General features: G+C 39.0%; 1 protein-coding gene across 2 annotated transcripts in view; it reads right to left on the bottom strand.

The window, feature by feature from the left end:
* Positions 1–19972, bottom strand: part of hectd4 (HECT domain E3 ubiquitin protein ligase 4) — a 110554-nt gene that overhangs the window by 41751 nt on the left and 48831 nt on the right. For both annotated transcript variants that reach the window (XM_009303668.5, XM_009303669.5), the window contains exons 35-52: positions 19453–19606; positions 18989–19269; positions 17295–17484; positions 16731–16812; positions 14455–14657; positions 12611–12746; positions 12255–12437; positions 10859–11023; positions 9545–9714; positions 8720–8835; positions 6302–6405; positions 5317–5478; positions 4963–5111; positions 4802–4881; positions 4393–4556; positions 1816–2053; positions 1435–1571; positions 1216–1342 (exon numbers count right to left, since the gene is read on the bottom strand). In XM_009303668.5, the coding sequence (XP_009301943.1) occupies positions 1216–1342; positions 1435–1571; positions 1816–2053; positions 4393–4556; positions 4802–4881; positions 4963–5111; positions 5317–5478; positions 6302–6405; positions 8720–8835; positions 9545–9714; positions 10859–11023; positions 12255–12437; positions 12611–12746; positions 14455–14657; positions 16731–16812; positions 17295–17484; positions 18989–19269; positions 19453–19606 (2841 nt within the window). The remainder of the gene's footprint in view (positions 1–1215; positions 1343–1434; positions 1572–1815; positions 2054–4392; positions 4557–4801; positions 4882–4962; positions 5112–5316; positions 5479–6301; positions 6406–8719; positions 8836–9544; positions 9715–10858; positions 11024–12254; positions 12438–12610; positions 12747–14454; positions 14658–16730; positions 16813–17294; positions 17485–18988; positions 19270–19452; positions 19607–19972) is intronic.

Genomic DNA, 19972 nt, shown 5'->3' with positions numbered 1-19972 from the left:
TCAGATCGCTGTATGCAAATACACCAGCTAGACAGTGGCCTATTGCTGACTGAATTTCATTGGCTGACGCTGCTATGACGATCGCTTCAGCTCTAACTTCAGACACGCCTTCAGTCAAGCGTTGACGCTGAATCCCCGTGTGAATGGGGCGTTACTCATTAAGTACTTTAAAGTTTGCTAAAGCGTATGCAGGCTATGCAGTTGTATACAGTATAGTATTCAACATTTGAAGGGGATCAAAAACTATTTTCAAAATTGTCCTGAGACAAAAATGGGTGTTGCTCAGTTGTAGGAAAACCTTTATAAAAGGTTTTGATTCACTTCAAATATTAGTGATTAACAGTTTTATTGATTCTCAGGCAGGTTTCAGCATGGCATACAGAATACAACTCTGAAAAGAATCAACATTTTGTTTTTGTTTTTTTGCCCTATTATAGACCCACCCCAAACTAATCCCCAACTACTACTTTAAGGTTCTGGTTGGCTATCAGTAAATATAATTAAGGCCTCTATCTTATATAATGAAGAAAGAATTAAAATAAAATACAATAAAAATTAAATGAAACAAATGAATGGGTAAGTTTAGTCAATAACATATCAAATTTACACTGTTGACATCAGTATATATCTCATACATTTATTACTGTTCCATTCCCGAACAGTTTAAGCACTTGGACCATTTTTTAAAGTATAGGTTTGGCTTGTCCATTTGCTTATAAGACATTTTTTCAAATGCGGCCACTCTAGCAAGTTCTACTGCCCATTCTTGGAAGGAAGGGGCCTCCTCTGATTTCCAGCTCCTAAGAATTATTTGTCTGCCAATCAGTAAGCTGGTTTGGACCCAAAATGTTATGTTTTTATCTTTTATTTCATTGTCTGTCCAACTACCTAGTATAAACAGTCTAGGGCATAGTGAAATGCGAAAGTCTAAAACCGAGCAAATGTGTTCATGAACACAGAAATCCTGAATCTTTGTACAAGACCATAGAGCATGAACTAAATCACCATCCTCGATCTCACATCTCCAACAATAAGGTGTATTTTTTAACCCGAGCTTAAACAGTCTGAAAGGAGTCCAATAGAAACGAGGAGTCCAATAGTCACTTCAAATTTTGACTACTGTACATTTGAATATACTGACAGACCGCCTGAATGAATGAATACATGAATCAGCTTTAGCTATTGAAATATGGACATTAATAAACAGTTATTCACCGAGCTGCAGCGCTCCCTTGATCTGATCCAGGCCAGATTTCCTCTCCGCCTCGTTCCTGAACCGCCGGCGAATGGTGGGAAACACTTTAGTTTCCCACGCTTTCACTAGCAGGGCGTAATGATCCTCCTTTACGAACACAAGAGAAAGCAAGAGTTGACTTCTTTAAAAAGCAGTTTGACGTGTGTGTATAATTGTAGCAGATGATCTAGTCATGATACCCGGGGAATGTCTTCATCATCCTCATCATCGCTCTCGTCATCAGCGATGGGTGGCGGATGAGCGTTCGGTCCCGACACCACCAGATTCTCATAGCTCAGCTCTACCTTGTAGTGGCAAGAAGCATCGCTGTTGTATTCTGGGAAGGAAAGCAAATTGATAGAAAGGTTTTGCCTAAAGGTTACATTAACTTTAAATCTGCTTATCCTTCAGCTCAAACGCACTAGCAAATAAATGCAGAACTAAATAGTCGTAGTCCTGTACTTTATAACCAGATTATACCTATTACAACTCCAGGAAAACAACAGGATCACTCAGGGTCCAATAGGCGGACCTAATTCTCATGACGGGGTCTTTATTTCTCGTGACACCGGCCTACTCACGCTGTTGTGCTGTGACGACGGCAGCGATGCGACAAGGAGGCCCGTGGGAGCCGGAGTCAGACGCCACACTGGTGCCCGCATCATTATCGCTGTCGGAGGCCATGGCGAAGGGCAGAGCCTCGAAGTTAGCACTGATCTCCTCTGACAGATCCATGCAGAGATCAGCAGCGTTTCTGTGAGCCTGGCCTTCAGCGTACGCAAACAACCGGCAGCCGAAGTTGGCGTGAATCTTCGTATTCTGAAAACACACAAGAAACATTCACATTAATAAACAAGGCTGAAGGTGATATAAAGAAACCGGTGAACAATTATAAAATACTTAATCTCTTAGAGCTGAGCAATATATCGATTCAGCATCCATATCGTAATGTGCGAATATGCAATAGTCAAATCGTAGAATCTGCAACTGAGTTGTGATTATAATTAACCAGGAAACACATTTTTTAAGGTATGTGACTGTAAGGGCCCTATCATACACCCGGCGCAGTGTGGCGCAAGGTGCAGCGCAATAGTCTTTTAATACTTTAAGCTCGGCGCAAGGGTCATTTTGAGGCGTTGCGCTACGCTGTTTAAATAGCAAATGCATTTGCGCTCATATGTGCGCCCATAGGCGTTCTGCTCTAAAAAAGCAGGCGTGTTTTGTTGCGTTGCTATCTTGAGAAACTGTAAATAGTCTGATCTTTAGACCAGAACAAAGTCTGTCTATTGACTGGCGCAAAGTGTGTCTGGCTTACACACTAAACACAAGATGCAATACGCAAATATCTTTACATATAAAAAAGATATAATATATTAAGGATGTATATAATAAGGATATATGTAGGATATAAATATATAGGATTAAAATAATACAAAACATATTATTTTCTAGTCTACATGAATTTAAAAATCACTGCCTTCATACTTTCTTCATCTCGGGAGGCTTTTTCTGTTCATTCAATTTGCTTTTGTATAATGTTATTATTATTAGCAGTATTATTTAATATATTTATATTTGTTTTATTAAAAACAAGCTTAGATTTGTCCACCTGTCAGGTTTTAGACCATATGGGGAAAGGTAGGTGTATTTGGAAATAACTCAGTATTTTGACCAAACTTTGTTATTATTGTTCATTTATTCGTTTGCTGGAAATTAGAACTGAATTTAGAAATAGTTTTGAAACAAATCTTTGCGTTTAACAAACTAAATTAATTATTTACAGGCTAATTGATGTCTGTGTGGTAAGGTTTCCCTATCCACGAGAGCAAAAGCGAAAGTGAACTTACTTTACGTCATGTTAATAGCAATGCGCTTATGGTGTGACGCAGCTGGCTCTTAAAGGGAATGGGAGATGAGACTCTGATTGGTTTATTCTCAAAACACACCTATAACTCATTAAGAAAATAAACTCAACCCTTTTAGACTATGCGCCACGGCGAAAAGCGGATTTTCCCGTACTTAAATTAGCAAAAATGTGTTCTGACACGCCCTGAAAGCATTTGCGCCCTGCGTTAAGTGATCTGTGCATGGACCGTCTCAAATAGAGCCCTAAGATTTTAAAATAATTTAAACAGGATATACGCAGGAATCCTAAAGATTTCAATTCCTTTTTAAAACTTTTTACAGACCTTCTCAGAATATTTAAGACCTCATCGACACTTCAAGTTCTAGTCAGTATCAAACCTTTAACTTAATAAACAGTTGTTAATAAACACTTAAATAAATCAATGCACCACAACTGTGCAACAGAGCTCAGATAAGCTCGGAAGATACAAAGCTTGAAAGAATAAATGACGTGGTTGTTTTCAGCATCTGTTTAAACTTGTCTTTCTCCAACCAGGAGTACACAAACATTTTCCCATTTTGTCGCCTGTTTCGCTTTCGCTGCATGTGGCGACACATCATGCCGCGAATTACGTCAAATCACTCAAACGGAGATGCTTGGCTGGACGCGCCCCAGCCCCAACCAATCGCAAGGATCGAGCACATCGTTGTTAATATTAGGAGGAAAATAAATATATTTATGGAGTCAAACACTTTGGACAAGGCTTGAACAAAATTTAAGACCTTGTAAAATTGCAATTTAGACTTCTTAATACTATTTAAGGGCCTTAATTTTTTCATAATTGATTTATCAACCTCTAATACTCTTTAAGAGCCCGTGGACACCCTGTTAAACTATTTGGGCACAATTAAATTTTAAATTTGTAGCTTAAACAAAATTAATTGTATTACAATGAAGCCTATACAGTGTTATTTTACATCTCATTACATTGTTTGACTACCTTACATTGTTATTTAACGTCTTTCCTCAACACTGTTAGAATATCCACAAAATTATATTTGTATCTTTGTTCTCTTTTATTCATTTATGCTTGCAATTTCTTTATTATACTTGATATCAAACACACTCTCTACACACTCCCTACAAAATGATCACAATGGAAAATGGTGAATTCTTCCCGAATAGTTATTTAAATCATCTTATGAAATTACCTTAATATCGCAATATATATCGCAGAAAACTAAAAACTAACTGAATATTCAATTATTCTACAAATACAAACATTTTGTGTATTTGTGACGTGTCTGCAAACCTTCTTCTGGATGTGAACGACGGGCCACATGCCTCCAGCCACATCCTCTAGGTAGGGAGCGAGTCGCTGACCGCAGTAGGTGAAGTACACTCTTCCTTTGGGAGGCTGACCGGGTGGAGGAGGAGTGCCTTCCAGACGCTCCCAGCCGATGCCGGCTACATCACCTGCAGAAACACACACACACACACACACACACACACACAGAGGAAACATTACTACTGCATCAAATCAATAAAGGAAAATCCTTAAAAAAGCCTAAAAATTTAGGAGGAACATGCTGTACATGCTGGTGTTTGTTTTGGCGCACACTAGCTTATAGATATCCTAAAACTAACAATACTCCGATACTAACATCTAAAAAACTTAATTTTAATTTCATAAAACCTTCACAGCTAAACTCAAGTCTCACCAGGAAGCAGAGCCACGTCGAGCCTCACACTTTTCCACTGCAGTAAACTGGAGCCGTTGTAGTGAACCGCCCGGCCATTACTGAAGACCACAGAAGAAGAAGATACGAGTTATGAGAATACAAGAGGAACTCAAATAACAGTGAATGTTATCAGTCAGTACTTGTGAAACAGGCAGGTCCCGACGGGATTGGTCCAGGCTCCGTCTCTCTTCTCCGCCTCCGGGGAAAATCCAAAGGACACTATTGGACCGCTGTCGTCCTCCGAGTCTCCGAACGAAACGATCTCGATCTCCCAGTAAAAAGACGGAGCCTGGAAATCAGAAACAGAATTAATGAGACTAATCTTGGAGTTGGTAAGTTTGACCATCTCTCCCTCCCCCATGCTTTTCTTGCTTGATGTTAATCGCATTTTATAATTAGCTTTGGGAAATAACTAATAGCACATTTCATTAGGTAAAACAGTTATATTCTGTAAAACACTGGATTAGTTTGATTAATAACAGTGTTACAGTCACCTGAATGGGCACGGGTGAAGTGGCGTAGATGAAGGTTCCTCTGGGAAGGCCTCCGCCTGCACTCGGATCAGCCAGAAACGTCACCGACGTCAAGTGCGAGGAAAACATACAGGCCCGAACCGGAGGGAAGACTCGAGACGGGCACCACGTGATCTCCTTCGGCTGAACAAACAGAGAAAAACGTGTTCACAAATGATCACATGCTGTCAGATTCGTACAGAGCCAATCAGAAGTGCTTCATGTCAGACAATAGATGAGTGATGTTGACATTCAAGCCCATATATGGCAAGCTTTAAGGGAACAAACCACTTATTTTAGGGAAAAAGGCTCATTTAACATTAAAACAATTGAGTTTTACAACTTTTTAATCCATTCAGCCAATCTCCAGGTCTGATGGGAGCATTTTTAGCTTAGCTTAGCATAGATCATTGAATCAGATTAGACCGTTAGCATCTCACTCAAAAAAAAAAAAACCCAAAAAAAGTTGTAACAATTTTCCTAAATAAAACTTGACTCTTCTGTAGTTTATGAACGACCTCTGATAAAAAAGTTGAATGAAAAGTTTCTATTTTAGGACTGATATGGCTAGGATCTACTTCCAAGTAGGTTTAAAGATAAAGGTTTATAGATGTGGTACATTATTATTAATATGCCAGAATGAGAGTATAGTTGCTAGTCATATCAGCCTAGAAATGAACTTTTTATTTTCTGATTGTCTCAGTATGCAACTACAGAAGAGTTAAGCTTTAAATAGGAAAATTATCAAAAATCTAGATGCTAACGGTCTAATCCGATTCAATGATCTATGCTAAGCTAAGCTAAAAGTGCTCCAGCCAGACCCGAAGATCGGCTGAATGGATTTAGTAGTGGTAAAACTCAACTGTTTAACTGTAGGGGAGCTGTAAAATGAGCCTCTTTCTGAAAAAGTGTAGTGTTTATTTACTCATTAACAACCCAGATGGTATATATGCAGCACTAATCTCACCTGCCGTTGGTCAGTTTGCACAGGCGGTGGTGGAGGACGAGCACAGTCTCGATAAAGCATGCGCAGACGCTCACACTGAGCCTCCACCATCACCAAACGCTCTCCTGAAAACATTCACACAAAACACAGATCACATTTAACTGGACGCAAAAGACTTGGAATAAATCACATCAGTTTGATGGAAGAATGTGAAGGATTATTGCATGAAAAAGGCATGAAAGAGGCATGGACATTCTTCAAAACATTTTTAAACAGACATACATATTTTGTCATGACTCTCCATGTCCACCAGATGCCACTGTAGTTCGGCAGCACACTCTCAGCGAACTACAGTGGCTTAAGAACTACATATCCATACATTCCTTCACGCACACACCCGGTTTTCCATATATACTGATATACAATCACAGCTGTCTCTGTTTACCGTTGATTTCCTGCACTATATATTCAGCCATTCAATCTCTGTTCGTGAGTTCGTCGTTCGTTCTTGTTGGTATGTGTTCCTGAGTCCAGTTTTGTATCCTGTCTTAGTTGCTAAGTCTAGTTCTAGTTTAATCTGTTTGAGGGCCTTGTTTGTTTGTTTATTTTGTCACTTTGATTTTTGGTCTGTCACTGTACAAATTTCACATTAAAACTGCACTTGGATCCTACACCTGTTTTTGTTCCTGTTTCGATCCGCCAAACGTGACATATTTAAAGACATTTACATAAGTACTGTATATTCTGTTGAAATGTATTTATTTCAGGTTTAGCTTTAGCTCATTTAAAAATGAAAATATTATCATTTTATGCATTTATTCAACAGAACAAATGAATGAATACATGCAAAAAAAAAACTTTAATTGCATGCAAAGAAATTTACCATGCTAAACAATAGTTCAAGACGTAATGCAATCAATTTATTAATATCATTAACCTATATTATCAAGCTTTTTTTTTTTTTTTAACTTTGCATATTTACATACTATTATAGCACTTATTTCTGGTTATAAATTTTTATATACATATGTATTTAGATTTATTTTTTTGTTCAATTTTAGTAATGCTTCATGTCTTTATTTCGGTTAGCTACAACAGTAACTTAAGTATAAGGAACATTTCTAGTTTTAATTTTTTAGTAAAGCTATTTAATACATAAATTATACATATATTTATTTAGTATTTAATAATGTTTAGAATTAGCTTTTATTTTTTTTTATGTTCAGTTATCAAGTTTTAGTCATTTTATTGAGAAATAGACCTAATATTAGGGCTGCTCGATTATGGGAAAAATCATAATCATGATTATTTTGGTCATAATTGTAATCACGATTATTCAAAACGATTATCAGTTGAAGTCAAAATTATTCGTTTTCCTGTGAATTTATTTTTATATATAAATATTTCCCAAATGATGTTTAAGAGGATTTTCTTTACAGTATTTCCTATAATATCTTTTCTTCTGGAGAAAGTCTTATTTGTTTTATTTCAGCTAGAATAAAAGCAGGTTTAAATATTTTGAAACATATTTTAATAGCTCAATATTATTAGCACCTTTAAGCTATATATATGTATATATATATGTATATGTGTGTGTGTGTATATATATGTATGTGTGTATATATATGTATGTGTGTATATATATATATATATATATATATATATATATATATATATATATATGTATGTTTGATTGTGTGCACGTGTCTTTTGATTCTCAACTTGTTAGTTTATTACACAAATGAGGGTTAATATGAATAATCACTAAACACCGCGCTCTGACACAAATGTGCATGTATTTGACCATTAAAGCGCTCACATTAAGATCGCGTTAGATGTGTTTGTGCTCTGCAGTCCGAGGCTAAGCGCAGCGCGCGCACACACACACTACCTATCCGAGGCTAAGCATGGCGCACACACACACACAACAGCACGTGCCCTTTTGCGCTTTTAAAAATATGAATGATGCGCATCCCGTGCTGCAAAAGTTACACTACAGAACATGCTTTCAGTCATTTTCACGTGGAACTGAGCTTTGCAGAGGCAAAGAGTTTTCACAAGTGTACAACTGGAAAGGGGCGGTATGTGATGCAATAATCCTTTATCTCGATTAAGGGTTTTTCATAATCGTTAAAAGCCAAAATCGAAATCGGATTTTCGATTAATTGCACAGCCCAACCTAATATTTATTTTTTTATTATCTACATTTAAACAAAAACATTTTCCAATAATAATTAGAAAAAAATATATACATTTATGTAAAGCATTATTTTACATCACACATGTTTTTTCTATGAGCATCACAGTTTTTGGATGTAGTAAAAGGGATGTTTCACCAGTATCAGGCGTCATGTGGTTTAAGCATCCATTTTTTTTGTCATATGGCTTATACATGCATTTTTTTATATGGTTATGCATGCTTTCTTTGCATTGACTCACCAGGACTGCACTCTTGAGCGATGAGGTTGAGCACCTCCACGGCTGCAGGACACTGCTGGATAAACTCCTCACAGAAAGAGCTGTCCTCCAGCAGCTGCGCCATCACCAGACACGCTCTGATACACACACACAATTAATATCCCATAAATGCTCGTTCACACCAAACACGATAAGGATAAATACATGTGTAAACACAAGCAAACAATAATGATGTTTATTTTCAGATGATGCTTTTAATTGTGCATTATCCCTTGTAACCAGCAGGTGTCCTCAGTGTGCTGCTAGTGCTCTGAAAGTGATTCTAATAATGTCATTCGTATCTTTATGGTTGTAGCTGTGGTCTGACTCTGAACTATGCTATTCTTTAACACTGTGAACCACTTTTACAACTACATCTATATTGCTATCTTGCCAGGTGTAAACAGGCCTTTAATTTGATCCAAATTGTGGTGTTTAGGTGACTGTCGCTTTAAATTCAAATGAGATTGTGCTCTTTTCAAAAGAAGGTGGAGCTACAACTGCCTGTGTCAGCATAGTGGCAGATTCTAACATCTTATGCTAATGAGAGAGACACGGTCACTAGTGGGCGGGGCTTTCCCCCTCTGATGACACGTACAAAGGGAGAATGTCAATCAAAATGTTCCTGAAGACTGATTTCATCAAGTCTGATTAAAAAAAAATAAAATGACTACATTTTCATCATTAGAATCTGCTTATATTCACAAACAACTGAGTTTAAACTTTGATTTTGCATAATAGCTCCCCTTTTAGACTAACATACTGATAATAACATCTAAAAACACTTGATTTTAATTAGAGTCTGACCTGGTTCTGATCTCGGCCAGCAGACGCACCACTGCCATCACAGGACTGGAGCCGTCTCCAGACGCCGGCAGAGACGTGTGTATGGACAGACTGCCCTCCTGCGGCAGCAACATGGACTGAACGGCCTGAACAACCTTCTCTGTGATGGAAAGCTTGTGCAGCGGCAGAGCCTGAACACACACAGACGGACAGGTTGGTGTCGAAGTAATAAAATAGATCATTATTTTGTTAATGTTTTGGCAAATAAAGGTACAAAATCAAATCATAGACCTTTAATAACTAACTCAAACATCACAAATATGGATTTTAATGCAAAATAAAACAATTTTTTTAATATTATTTTTTTTAAAGCAAAATAGTTTAGATTGATAAACATTTTTCTTAACTTTTTTTTTTAGTTTTTAATCAGAAACAGATTTTATTGCTAGTTTATATTAGTTGACAAAAAAAAGATTTATGTACTTTACACATTTTTTACAATCTTTACACAATTTGGGGGTGTATTAACCCACTACTGGGTCAAATATGAACCAAACAATTAAAACAACTGGATTAAAAATAATAATAATAATAATGAAAACAAGAGGCACAATAAAAACATAATTTATGATGCTTTTCTGCTTTAAATATATATATATAGGTAAAGTCTGAAGTCCAGGTCGCTGGTTTGATCCTGGTCATTTGGCATTTCTGTGTGGAGTTTGCATGTACTCCCCATGTTGACGTGGGTTTCCTCCGGGTGCTCCTGTTTTCCCCCACAGTCCAAACACATGCACTATAGGGGAATTGAATGAGCTAAATTGGCCATAGCATATGTGTGTGTGAATTAGTGTATGGGTGTTTCCCAGTGATGGGTTGCAGCTAGAAGGGCATCCACTGCGTACAAAATATGCTAGATAAATTGGCGGTTCATTCTGCTGTGGCAACCCCTGATTAATAAAGGGACTAAGCTGAAAAATGAATGACTGAATGAAAGTCATGTTTACCATGATAAATACCTGATAAACTGTAGTAATCAAGCAATAAACTCCTGATGTTTGATCATTTTGAGACTCGAATGTTATTTTTGTAAACTGAAACCCAAACTAATGCATTTAGTTCTGCTTGCATTTCTTTCTGTGAGGTAAATTCAATGATAAGTAAACAGGGTTGATACTCTTTATCAAAATCCCAAAACTACAGCTCACCCCCACATTTAGACCGCCCTCTAAACAACGGCACAAACATTTTAAAATAATAAAGACAGCCTTGATTTATTTGAAGTATCATTGACACGTCAGATTAGTCGTGATCGTCCAGAAGAGTGTGTATTACCTCTGAGCGCGGCGTGCACAGGCGTGATATGGGCACCGTCAGGATATCAGATGCTTTGCTGGAGCGCCGATACTCGCAGGATGGAAACTTGACGGTGGCGATGCCCTCCTGCTCATTAATGGATATAACCACACCGACACTGTCCAACACACCTTTACCAACCACCTGACAGAGAGAACAGCAACACACACAAACACTTCAGACAGACATTCATGATTTAGCATTTATTACACTCCATCTGCTAAGCTGTGTACACAGGTTGAACTAAATACTCAAATTAGTAGGATACTAGTATTCAGCTTAAAGTACAATTGAGTTAATTAGGCAAGTCATTAGACCACAGTGGTTAGTTCTGTAGACAATTTATTTCTTAACTATTAATTTTTTCATAATAATTCTTAGATTATATTAGCCAAACTAAAATAATTATTTATTAAATAATATCATAAAATATATAAATAATATTAATACTTAATACGACTGTATGCGATACATACAATGAAGGATAAGAAATTGTAGATTAAATGCAGATTAATTGCAGAATAAAAGCATGAATAAATAAAAAAGCAAAAGCACACGCATGAAATAAATTGTTTATTTAAAAAGATATTAAATTAATTAAGCTAACTCGTTAATTAATTAAAGTTAATTTAATTAAATGGAATTAAATAGAAATAAATACATATTTAAATAAATATATATAATTAAATAGATCAATAAACAAACCAATTAAAATAAATAAATAAAATGCCATTAATAAATAAAATTAATAAATTAATTACATTATAATAAAATTAATTATTATAATAAAATAAAATTAATTAATTAATTACACAAACAAACAAATAAAAAGGCTAAAACAAATACTTTTATAACCAATTTTTGATCCGGATCCGGATCCAGCACCTCTGAAATCTGATCCGGCACCTGATTTTTTATCAATCCCCCTCCTCCCCCGTCCAGTGTTCACTTTTACTTTCTTCCTTGACTTCCCAACCCTCTTTACTTTCATCCTTCGTCCACATCACCCCTCCGCCATCCAACACGTTGGCGTTTCTGTGTGGAGTTTGCATGTTCTCTCTGTGTTGGGGTGGGTTTCTTCCGGGTGCTCTGGTTTGCCCCACAGTCCAAACACATGCGCTATAGGGCAATTGATGAACTAAATTGGCCGTAGTGTGTGCGTAAATGAGTGTGTGGGTGTTTCCCAGTACTGGGTTGCAGCTAGAAGGGCATCCGCTGTGTAAAACACATGCTGGATAAGTTGGCGGTTCATTCCGCTGTGGCGGAAGCTACACCGAAGGAAAATGAATGAATGAAATGATTCGAGAGATCCTGAAAGTGAAAATCCTAACTTCTCCAGTTGTATGCGGCGCTGTGTTGTTAATGAATGCGTCACCTGCACTTCAGATCCAATCTTGATGGTCTCCTTGAATCCGCCGAGCGCACAGAGAGCCGCCACCGCCTGTCGACCAATGGCCTGCAGCTTGGACAACTTCCTGCCGCTGCTGTTTCCGCTCTCCAGAATACTCTCAGCAAACTTCCCCAGCTGAGGGATGAACATCAGAGCTCTGGACAACACCTGACAGAGACAGAGAGAGAGAGATTTTGGATTTAATTACGGTTATATAACCATCTGAAATAGTGCTACTGTATTTACATTAATTCATTTGCAAAAGAATAATTCAATTCAATTCAAGTTTATTTGTATAGCGCTTTCCACAACAATTAATGTTGATAAAGGCTTGAGCTGACCTTTTCTGCAGTGCTTGTCCAGATCTGAGCAGTGTTGGACTCGGGGGCCGTCAGGAGGCTGTGCAGCAGAGCGATGACCTCTGCTGCCATACTGTTGGCTACGTGACCACTGATGAACGGACGCACCGGGTCAGACCTGTGTGTGTCAGAGAGAAACACTGGGTGTGAATGACTTTACTGCATATAGAGGGCTTCAACTAGTCAATTTTAAAACTTCTTAAATGACAAGGAATTTTTCACAGTGTTTCCTATACTATGTATTCTCCTGGAGAAAGTCTTATTTGTTTCATTTCGATTAGAATAAAAGCAGTTTGTAATTGTTTTAAACCCATTTTAAGCTTAATATTAAAATAGGGATGCACCGATATGGATTTTTTGGCCGATACCGATAACCGATAATTCTTCAGACTTGGAGGTCGATAGCCGATATATATAGGCCGATAATTATAAATATTTCAAAATGTTATATTTTTATACAGCAAACTTCATAAAAGATGAAACTCCGCTCTTTTGAACTGAATAGCCTACACTCAAAGCAAAAAAGCTATGATTTCAAAATTGCAAGGTGATTATATAGACCTATATTCACGATTTCACACAAATCAGCATGCAAAAAATACATTATTATTTTATTTTCTTCATAGCAAATTAACATGCAACTTGACTGTTGCATAAAATTAAAAAAGTTAAATAACAAAATGAGATTTAATCAACAAGCCAACGGTGCACCTAGGCTCTCCACTGTTGATCTGTGAAGGCTCAAGATCTATGTGTGTGTGAAGGCTGTCAGATCTATGTTTGTGTGCGCGCGCACAGAGAAAGCTCTCACACGCGCTTGTTATAATCAGTATAAATATTCCGATCAAACTGAATACAATCTTACATCAACAACACATGGGAAGTAACGCGTTGATAATAACAAATAATTATATTAGATTAAAAACCTTCTGTAAAGTGTTTGTTTAGCGCGTCAAGTGTGCAGGTCAGTTTGGTGTGTGTGTATGTGTGTGTGAAGCGAAGAGGGAGAGACAGAAAAGAGGAGCACATTTTTCGCAATGAGACCAAGTTAACTTACACAGGTCCTAATTCATTCTCCGGCTGCAACTAAAAGAATTAACCCCGAAATTAATATTATTCGGCCCTGGAGTAATAAGTAAATCTCCCTGCTATCTCTAACACAACAAAGAGACAGAGCAGGAAAGGCTTTCATATGTAATATTTTTTCCTGAGGCGATTTGAAGCAAAATACACAATGGCACTCAATCAAACATATCAACAATGATAAGGATAATGGTTACTTACTGAGTTATTAACACACAGCAATACCACGTGAGGAAAGGACGGACTTTGAAGGAATAATCAGTGTGAGGGGAGCTTCATGACCAAGTCTGAACATGTTCCGCCCACGCGTGTGCGGCAACAACTACGTAATTTATCGGCTTAAAGATACCGGCCTAATTTAGACATCGGATCGATAATGATAATCCTAAAAATAGCATTTATCGGCCAATAACGATATGGCCTCCGATATATCGTGCATCCCTAATATTTAAGCAATTTTTTTTTTGGATTGTCTCCAGAACAAACCACTGTTATACAATGACTTGCCTAATTACCCTAACTTTACCCTAATTACCCTAGTGAAGCCTTTAAATGTCACTTTAAGCTGAATACTAGTGTCTTGAAGAATATCTAGTCTAATATTATGTGCTGTCATCATGACAAAAAATATACAGGCGGCTAATAATTCCAACTTCAGCTATATTTCTCATTGCTCTTAACCCAAACATCTCAGGGAGGAAACCAAACAATATTCAGCTGAAGACCAAGTATCTCCCACTTACCGGGCGAGCTCAGCGTTCCTCTCTCGACACACCGTGGACTGAGCGCTTTTCTTCTTGTCTCCTGTAGAGGTCGCTCCTGAGTTCTCCTGAGCGCTGCTTTCGATGGGCGGACCCACACTCACAATGAGCCCCGACTGAGCCCATTTATTGGCTTTCCTGAGAGCAGCGGACGCCTCTTCAGTGATGACCTCACAGCAGCCGCTCTGCACAAACACCTCATTCAACTCATTCTGAATGTCCTTTAAAAACCACCAACTATAAACACTAGTGAAAAATTAATTATTAACAGAGTATGAAAATACAATCATTACATACATTATAGAAGTGCTTATAAGTCAGGAATGCAGCATTCGTAGCTGTATATACAGTGCATCCGGAAAATGTTCAGCTTCACTTTTTCCACATATGTTTATGCTACAGTCTTATTCCAAAACTGATTGATTTCCTCAACATTCTGCACACAATCCCCCATAATGACAAAGTGAAGAAAGAGTTTTTGAAATTGTTGCACATTTATTAAAATAAAAACCCTGTAAAATCTCATGTTCATCATTATTCACAGCCTTTGGCGTGAAGCTCTACATTGAGCTCAGGTGCGTTCTGTTTCCACTGATCATTCTTGAGATGCTTCAGCAGCTTCTTAGGAGTTCACCTGTGCTCAATTCAGCTGATTGGACATGATCTGAAAAGGCTACACCTGTCTATATAAGGGCCCAGGGTTGACAGTGCATGACAAAGCACAAACCAAGCATGAATCATCTGTAGACCTCCGAGACAGGATTGTCTTGAGGCACAAGGCTGGGGAAGGTTACAGAAACATTTCTGCTGCTCTGAAAGTTCCAATGAGCACAGCGGCCTCCATCATCCGCAAGTGGAAGATGTTTGGAACTTCAGGACTCTTCCTAGAGCTGGCCGGCCATCTAAGCTGAGTGATCGGGGGAGAAGGGCCTTACTCAGGCAGGTGATTAATAACCCGATGGTCACTCTGTCTGAGCTCCAGAGCTCTTCTGTGGAGAGAGGAGAACCTTACAGAAGGACAACCATCTGTGCAGCAATCCACCAATCAGGCCTGTATGGTAGAGCAGCCAGACGGTAGACACTCCCCGCCTGGAGTTTGCCATCTGAAGGACTCTCATACCATCAGAAACTAAACTCTCTGCTCTGATGAGACTCAAACTGAACTGTTTGGAGTGAACGCCAGGCGTTACGTTTGGAGAAAAGCAGGCAATGCTGATCCCCAGGCTAACAGCATCCCTACAGTGCAGCATGGGGGTGTTGGCATCATGCTGTGGGGATGTGTTTCAGCAGCAGGACCTGGAAGACTAGTCAGGATAGAGGGAAAGATGAATGCAGCGATGTACAGAGACCTCCTGAATGAAGACCTGCACAAGAGTGCTCTCCACCTCAGACTGAGGCGACGCTTCATCTTCCAGCAGGACAATGAACCAAAGAACACCACCAAAATATCAATGGAGTTGCTTCAGGATGACTCGGTGAATGTCTTTGAGTGGCCCAGCCAGAGCCCAGACCTAAATCCTATTGAACATCTCTGGAGGGATCTGAAAATGGCTGTACACCGTCGCTTCCCATCCAACCTCATAGAGCTTGAGAGCTACTGCAAAGAGGAACAGGCAAACATTCCCAAAGACAGGTGTGCAGAGCTTGTGGCGTCATATTCAAGAAGACTTGAGGCTGTAATCACTGACAAAAGTGCATCAACAAAGTATTGAGGAAACGCTGTGAATACTGAAGTACATGTGATTTTACAGCTTTTTTATTTTCTAATAAACTTGCAACAATTTCAAAAACTCTTTGTCATTATGGGGGATTGTGTGTAGAATGTTGGGGATATTAATGAATTGAATCTATTTGGGAATAAGGCTGTAACATAAACAAATGTGGAAAAAGTGAAGCGCTATCAATACTTTCCGGATGCACTGTGTAAACGGCTTACTAACATTTATTCATGTACAGTAATGCTTGACAGATAATGAATTAACTATTTGATAATGCTTAATAAATAAGTCATAGCGTGTAATTATAGTGCTACCAAAAACACAACCAAGTTAAGGACATTTTAAATGATATAAATAAATTAGGCTTTTTATATCTTTAACTTATGTTTTCTGAGATCGCAAGAATGAGCTTATGATTAAACGTTTGACCACAGTGACAATTCCGTGCGACTGCCACAAGGGGGAGAATGCCATGTGCAGTCCAAAGGCGGCTTACAGCTTTTACTTCATAAAAAACAGTGAATGCCGATCAGATCTAACCTTGGTCATGTCTCGATCCATCTTCACCACCTTCTCCATGTTGGCTCCAGTGCCGAGACGAAACGGTCGACCCTCTGAGCTGCTGCAAGGTGACGTAAAATACAAATCAACCATAGCAGCTTCAGACACAGCACTAAATGGGACCTATTATGCAGGTTTAAACACAGCCGTGTAGAAACAGTGTGTGAATATGAACAGCTTCTATTTTATAATTTAATTTTTTATAATCACACTTGAATAAGCCCCGCCCACTAGAGACCATCTCATTAGCATTAGATGTTAGTCTTGGTTTTGAGTTTGCCACGATGCTGAGGCATTTGTAGCTCCGCCCTCTTTTGAAAATCTCATTTGCATTTAAAGCGACAGTCACCAAAACGCCACAATCAGGGTCAAATCCTAAAAGGGTCAGTTTCAGAGAGTTATTACCATTATCTGTGTGGTATTTTGAGCTGAAACTTCACACACACACACACTAGGGACTTTAGAGAATTAGTTTACATCTTGTATAAAGGGGCATAATAGGTCCTCTCTAAATGTGGCTGTGGTCGTATTGCCTGTGTTTACCTGAGCAGAGGCTGCAGCACCTCGTGCGACGACTGGTCTTCTCTCTTATGGATGAATATGGAGAGTTTTCCGTCCACCGCTTCGCCCTCCTCGCTGGCATCTCTGTCGGTCTTAGAGCTGCTCTTGGGACAGGCTCGGCTCAGACTGGTGTCCGGCTCAGAGGCGCTGGGAGAGAGCAACGTCTGACAGCCTGAGAGTGGACATTATACAACATTAAAGCATGTCAATAAAAATGTTAAGTAGACAGCATGTTATTGATATGATTCTGTTCACAATTTGATCCACTATTATTAAAGGTACGATAAATAATCATCATTATGAAGTATTAAAGTGCATGTGAATTGACTTGGGGGCACTTAATATTGAACAATTCTACTGTATAAACACATATTATTTAATATGTTCGCATTTTTAAGTATATAAAGTTTATTTATAAGTAGCAAGTAAATGCAAAACGAATATGAACAATATATGTGAACAAAAACCCCTGTGAGAATTTTTCTAATTCACAGGCGATTTATTAATATTAATATGTATTAATGCAATGACTTAATGCAATTCAATATAATTGTTAACAAAATATTGACTTGTATTTAGATATTTTGGGGTTAGAAAGAGTTTAAAGAAACTATTACTTTAGCAAGGATTGATGTAACTAATCAAAGGCAACATTAATTTACATAATAAAAACAGAGTTTTTATTTCATTTGAATTATCACCCTTTTCTCTTTTAAATAATTAAAAATTTCACAGTATTATTGTCAACCCAGGCTCATTGTGGAAACGTAGCCCCGCGGATCGCAAAATATGCCCCGGGAGGTACGTATTTGTGCAGTTTTTGTTTTCGCGAATTCGCGAGAGGCTGCTGTGCCGTGCTTTTTCGCATCTTGAACGCCTCTCGGGAGCTGCGCTGTTCTCGTGCGAAAAGCCGCTGTTGAGCGACCGTCTGTCCGACTGACTGACTGAATGACTGAGCGATCGACTGGCCAATTGGCTGATTGGCCGACCCAGCCACCCCCCTCCTCCTTCTTCCCTAAACCCAAGCGACGATTTACAAAAGCTGTCCAGAAAAAAAAATGCAAAAGCGCTCGTCTGATTTTGACAGAGTTTTCAGATTTGGCCGCATTCTCGCCCCGTCACAAACTCGTTCGCATTTATTTTTTGGATTCTGTTTGTCATCTTAGCTGATTTCTGAAACCGCTCTTCCCTGGACCCGAACTCGGTCGTCGCCGCGGCCGGCTTCTCCTCCTTTGGGCCTCCGCTCCACCAGCGAAACACGACGAGCTAAGCGGACAAACTGGTTGCGGCGGGAAAGCCCTCCACACGGAGGTGAGTGAGCCGTCACAGCCGGTGAGCGAGCACGAAGAAGAGGAGCGGCGTCACACCGCCCCGTAGCGTTTGCTCGAAAAAAACAAATGCGGCCATACGTACACCCAAGCCACGTAAATCGCGATCTCCAGAAACGTCCGCGTGGCTACATTTTCAGAATGAGCTTGGGTTGATTATTGTTTTTATTATTATTTTAGTTTTGGTTAAAACAAATTACAGCCTTGATGAGTCTAACAGACGCCTTTACAAAAAAGTAAATAAATAAATAACTTACTGACACCGAATTTTTAAGAGTCCTGTACTGCAGCCTTTATAACTGCAATACTTCATACACACTTGGTTTTAACTATTACTGCCTCTCATACCTGGCACCACATAGTCGGCCAGTTTGGCGAGCAGCAGAGATGCGATGCGGAAGGCAGGGTCGCTGGCGTCCTGCTGCTCGGCGTCCAGTGCGTTTGTGGAGTAGCTCCAGGACGGCAGCGCTACATTTCCACAATCCTCCACACTCATGAGGGGCAGCGCGGCGCGGCACAGCTGCAGGATGATCAGCACCAGTTTGGGCGACGGTCGCTGGTCCAGAAGCAGAGACAGCAGCTTGGACACACAGGCAGGCTGGCTCAGGATGGTCTTGCCTATGTGACTCCTGCATAGAGAAATTAAGATTTATCTGTGGACACTATTCAGAAGACTGTGAAAAGATATAATCCACTGAAAATCTTATATCTGCATGCATTTAGTAATTAACTTTAACGAAGTAACTAACTTAAAATGGCTAACCCTAACCCTATTCTTCATGTCTGTATGTCAACAGCGGAGAAGGTTTTACCTGGACAGATCGTTGAGTAAACTGAGCACATCCTGCAGCGCATCATTTCCTGCCGCCTGGTTTCCACAGCAGTCTGTCGCTCGAGCCAGATGATTGGTCAGAAGGCTGGACACCTGTCGAGCCAACCCTGAATGCACTGCGTCTGTGGAGCCTCCTGTTCAACAACAGCACTGGCATCAGTTGAAGTTTAACGGGTTCACAGATTACTTCTACAACCGTAAAACATCTCATCCTTGCTTTGCCATAATATAATTAATGTCAATGATAAACAGCCAATCAAAGTGCATTTAACCCATTTAATCCCAAATTTCATTATTGTATAAAAAATTCATATATCAAAATATACAGTGGAGGACAAAATTATGAACATATTGTTAATTATTACCCTCCTATATTATTAACCTCCTAAATTATTAACCTCCTAAATTTTTAAATAATTTTTTCAAGTAATTATGCTGGCTTGTGTATCTTTTCCAACTGATCCGACTTTCGGTTCTCCGAAAAACATCCCGGGACCGTC

Source organism: Danio rerio, chromosome 7, assembly GCF_049306965.1.
Source record: "Danio rerio strain Tuebingen ecotype United States chromosome 7, GRCz12tu, whole genome shotgun sequence".
In the NCBI taxonomy this organism is placed as follows: domain Eukaryota; kingdom Metazoa; phylum Chordata; class Actinopteri; order Cypriniformes; family Danionidae; genus Danio; species Danio rerio.
The sequence above is the reverse complement of the archived record's forward strand: the minus strand, read 5'-3'. Positions and strand labels throughout refer to the sequence as shown.